This window comes from Pollicipes pollicipes, unplaced genomic scaffold (assembly GCF_011947565.3).
Source record: "Pollicipes pollicipes isolate AB1234 unplaced genomic scaffold, Ppol_2.1 Scaffold_6052;HRSCAF=7182_pilon_pilon_pilon, whole genome shotgun sequence".
In the NCBI taxonomy this organism is placed as follows: Eukaryota; Metazoa; Arthropoda; class Thecostraca; order Pollicipedomorpha; family Pollicipedidae; genus Pollicipes; species Pollicipes pollicipes.
In genome coordinates, this window is record NW_023596805.1 from 5,098,820 (window position 1) to 5,102,905 (window position 4,086).

At 50.5% G+C, this 4,086-nt stretch overlaps 1 protein-coding gene across 1 annotated transcript in view; it reads right to left on the reverse strand.

The window, feature by feature from the left end:
• The window catches only part of LOC119104727 (uncharacterized), an 8,080-nt gene extending 7,985 nt beyond the window's left edge, over positions 1 to 95 (reverse strand). The window contains exon 1 of the mRNA XM_037228444.1: positions 44 to 95. Coding sequence (XP_037084339.1) covers positions 44 to 95 — 52 coding nt within the window. The remainder of the gene's footprint in view (positions 1 to 43) is intronic.
• Between the last annotated feature and the right edge of the window lie 3,991 nt (positions 96 to 4,086).

Genomic DNA, 4,086 nt, shown 5'->3' on the forward strand with positions numbered 1-4,086 from the left:
TCCGGTGAGTACAACTGGCCCCTTGCAGACTCGGGCCAGCTACCCTCTATGAGAGCTGAAGGCGTGAGGGGTCGCTCCTCCGGCAACAGCGCCATCGAGGAGTCCCAGGCTCCTGCCAGCGCAGCACTGCCGTCCACCCCAGCGGAGACTTCCGTGGTAGCGCCTGGCGCTTGGCTTGTCGAAGCGGGTGTGACCGAAGGCCCAGGTATTGTAATTGCCGGGGTGTGGTCTCTTCACATCCGCTGAGAGCGTGGGACGCAAGCCGTTTTCCTCAGAGCGTCCCGGGGTGTCGTGCTCTTCAAGAGGTGACGCGAGGAGGTATCTCTTGGAGGGTGGTGTCAATTCCATCACTTGATTTTCCTCGGATTTCGGTTCGTCTGTGTTCCCGAACCACCTGAGCGAAATCAGAATGGCAGGAACAAGCAGCATTGCTCATCGGTCTGTTCAGCGAGCGGTCTGAGCCGCTCACGTCAGCAGAAGAGCTGAATGCTGATTGGTTAGTCATCGCAGGGTGTAGCGGTTTGCCATAGCCACCAGTGCATTTCTAGTCTTGAATTTGGTGTTTTCCGGGTATGCATAAGTCGGGCGATTGCGTGAATTTTACGTCTCACAGCAGCATATAACTACGTGAGCGAAAGACCCTACATAGCAGGGGCTTGCGAGAAGTCCTGTGTCGGTGGAGGGAAGCTCAATTCGCCTGAAAGAATGGGGCGATGTTAGGACCAGATTTCTCACGACGGAAATTCCGTGCATCGCTTGATTGACCAGAGATTTGAAGGTCCTGACAACAGGTCTTCCAGTTGTTACACGATGTGGGAATTTGTGCTTGTCATCATGGTAATGCCATCAGTCCTGAAGTCAACGTTGAAGTTTTAAAGGGCACGAGTTCGTAAACGAAATCGAAAAGTTTACCTAGACATGCGGCACGGCTTAAAATCTCAGCACGAACAATACGCAAAGTTCAGGGGATGTTGTTCACAACGTGAGTTTGAAGGGGGCAGAACAGTCATGACTTATGGCTGATGAGGACCCAACCTACTCCCGAAATGCGCCCCCAAACGGGGTTTTCCCCGTTATGGTTTACTTTCTTTTCCTATCTGAGGGCTGGTTCCCAAGTTGGGGAGAAGGGGGGGGGGGGAGAAGCCTGAAGCATCTGTTACTGAAAAGGAAACTGCGTTCCTGGAAAAGTCGTAACATGAAAGACGTTAAGCCACACCAGGATTCTACCTAACAAATCAGAAACAATCCGACGGAGATAACATTGGTGTTTGTATATCCAAGCTGTCCGCGATAACATAGGAAAGGACATCATCAGTAGGCTTTCTGGATGTTTCGCAGAACGGTTACGGTCTTCTATGTGCCAGTGCCAAAACCTAGGCGCTGTGACTGACTGCTGTGCGTCGACATATACAGTTGTTATATATGTCATATATGTTATATATGTCATATACAGTTGTTGGCATATACAGTCATCTTCCAGACTATGTGTTTTGCAGCCAACTGTTGTTTGGTTGTTGGAAACTGAACTCTGACTCCACTTCGACTAAGCCGACGACATTAATGACCGTTGAAGTGGTGTGAAAAGTCGGTAAAAAACGCTGGAGTTGGTACCATTGGGTATTCTATTAGGCTCCTACAATGCACCGCTCCAAATCAAGAAGCAAATGTGAGCCTTTCACATGTTCAGCGTCTAGTTGCTTTCCTCGTGCTTGGTGCACCTTCTTATCACAACAGGTGATGCGCCCCGCCATGCTCGTCCTCAGGAATCCCTTCATCATATACTTTCCTTTCATTCCCTTCATTGAGAAATCATAACCATTAAGCCATCTGAAATCCCCTCATTCATACAAGCCGTTTGCCCCTGTGCACCCACCCCTCACGTCCCTATTTGGTCAAAGCCATCCATTAAATCCGTCTCTTTCACTTCCATCCCTTCCCATCCCTCCATGATCATTTTTTCATAGCTATCCATTCACGTCCCTGCATAAGGATGCCTTCACACCCTCTGCTTTCCTTTGCGCTTTCCTATGGCCATCCCTCACCATTCCAGTACGGTCCAACGCCCCCCCCCCCCCTCCCACACAGCAACTCACCCTCGCATTGATGGTCCCCGCTTCGCAAAGATATCCACCGCATGCACGGCACCAGAATCTCCGGAGTCTCCCCCACAGCACCGGAGTCTCCGGAGTCTCCTCCACAGCACCGTCTTCCACGACCACGTCGTCTTCAGAACCGTCTTCCACCAAACGTCACCTCCGCGACACCACTCGTGGCCCGGCGGCGCACCCCGCCGGCGTTTGCGGAAGCGTGAGCGTGACACTGGCGGGGTCACCGCGGCGTGGACGGGTCCACAGAACCGTGGACAGGTGGACACGAGCGGCGGCCAGCGCGTCGGGCTCGCGCGCGTCACCCACGATGGTGAGCGTTCAATCGATTTCTGTCAAACTGAAGGCCTTGCCAGCAGCAGCTTGCCCGTTGTTACGTCACCAAAGAGCGTGCGATGTAGTCCCTAGCAATTGCTTAATGTTTTAGAATCACGGAATAATTCATGTTAGCCTTCGGTAGATACAGGGCCCGACATAGCAGGATAGGGGAGGGGAGAGGGGCGGCGGCAGTCACTCCCTGCTGGCATGCAGGGGGTATGTACTTGTCCCCCCCCCCCCCTCCACCACCACCACCCAACACCACACCACCCACCACCACCCACCCACCACCACCACCACCAATTTTGGGAGGACCCTCTTGCCCATGCGAAGACTTTTTAGCTCACGTGAATTAGATCCCGATCAAGATTCAGATCAAGGAGGCCCCATAGGTCAGCTACAGGTTACCTGATCAGCTCAGACGGCTTGTACTGCATCAAGAGGCCCGTTTTCTGGATGATGAGACCACCTTTCTGAACTAGGTATCCCTTGCTCTCAACCAGGAGTCCGAATTTTGTGTTAAGGAGGCCCTTTGCTGGCTCGGAAGGCCACCATCATGAGCTAAGAGGCCCCCATGAGTCAAGGATTCCCTTTGCTGACTCGGAAGGCCACCGTCATGAGTTAGGAAGCCCCCATGGTGAACTAGAGGACCACGTTTTGAACTACGAGACACCCTTTATGAACTAGGAATTCCCCGTTTGGGACCAAGATGCTCCTGCTTTAAACTAGGTAGATCCCGTTTTGAATAAGGAGACTCACTGATGTCCTAAGAGGTCCCAGTTGTGAAAATAAGACCCCTTTATAAAGTAGGAGGCCCCGCTTATGAAGTAGGAGGCCCCTGCTATAAACTATGATCCCGCGCTCTGAAATAGGAGGCCCTCCTGGTTATCTCTGATTTCTTTTCCGGATCAGGAGACACCATTTTCATGTACAGGACATAAACCTTCCAGAACAGGCTCCTTTCATGTACCAGCATACCCGTAGCCAGACCAAGGCTGCTGGGGTAAATAGTGGACGGAATCAAAGGTGGACAAGCCTTTTTCAAGCACAATCCATTTTGCTGGCTGGTAAAATGCCACTACCAGTTTAATAAGCAGTTTTGAAGGAGTGGTTCGCACTTCAAGCTAGCGGATCGATGGGGCATGGGAGAAACATAAATCGGGACTTAAAGGCGGAAGAAAACATTGTGAATGCTTTGTCATATGAATGCAACATGGCGCATACTGGATATGGACGTGACATGGAAAACGATGTGTAAGAACAAGTAGGCGAAGTAGTGACTTGTTAAAACTTGGTAAAATACTGACTTATGGAGCTACTTCGCACGGATAACATTCGGTTTGGATGTGTGTTGACTTAATATCTGTTTTATGGACCGTAAAGAATGCGGCCAACTTTGCACAAGGTTTTTAATTCTAGATGGTGAGGCACTTCCGTTATCTCATTCTTCTGAAAACCACTGGTACCAAAATTGGAAACAGCAAAAAATGTTTCTAGGGATTGCGCATCGACTTCAAAACTTGCAGTTTTTTCGACAAAAATATGTCAAAAATGGGCACATTTGCTTCTATAGACGTGAGCATTTGCTGTATGGAAATACGGGTGCCAACATCGGGCATATGGTAACACCTATGCCTGGTAATTCAGCCTTCATTTCATGTCA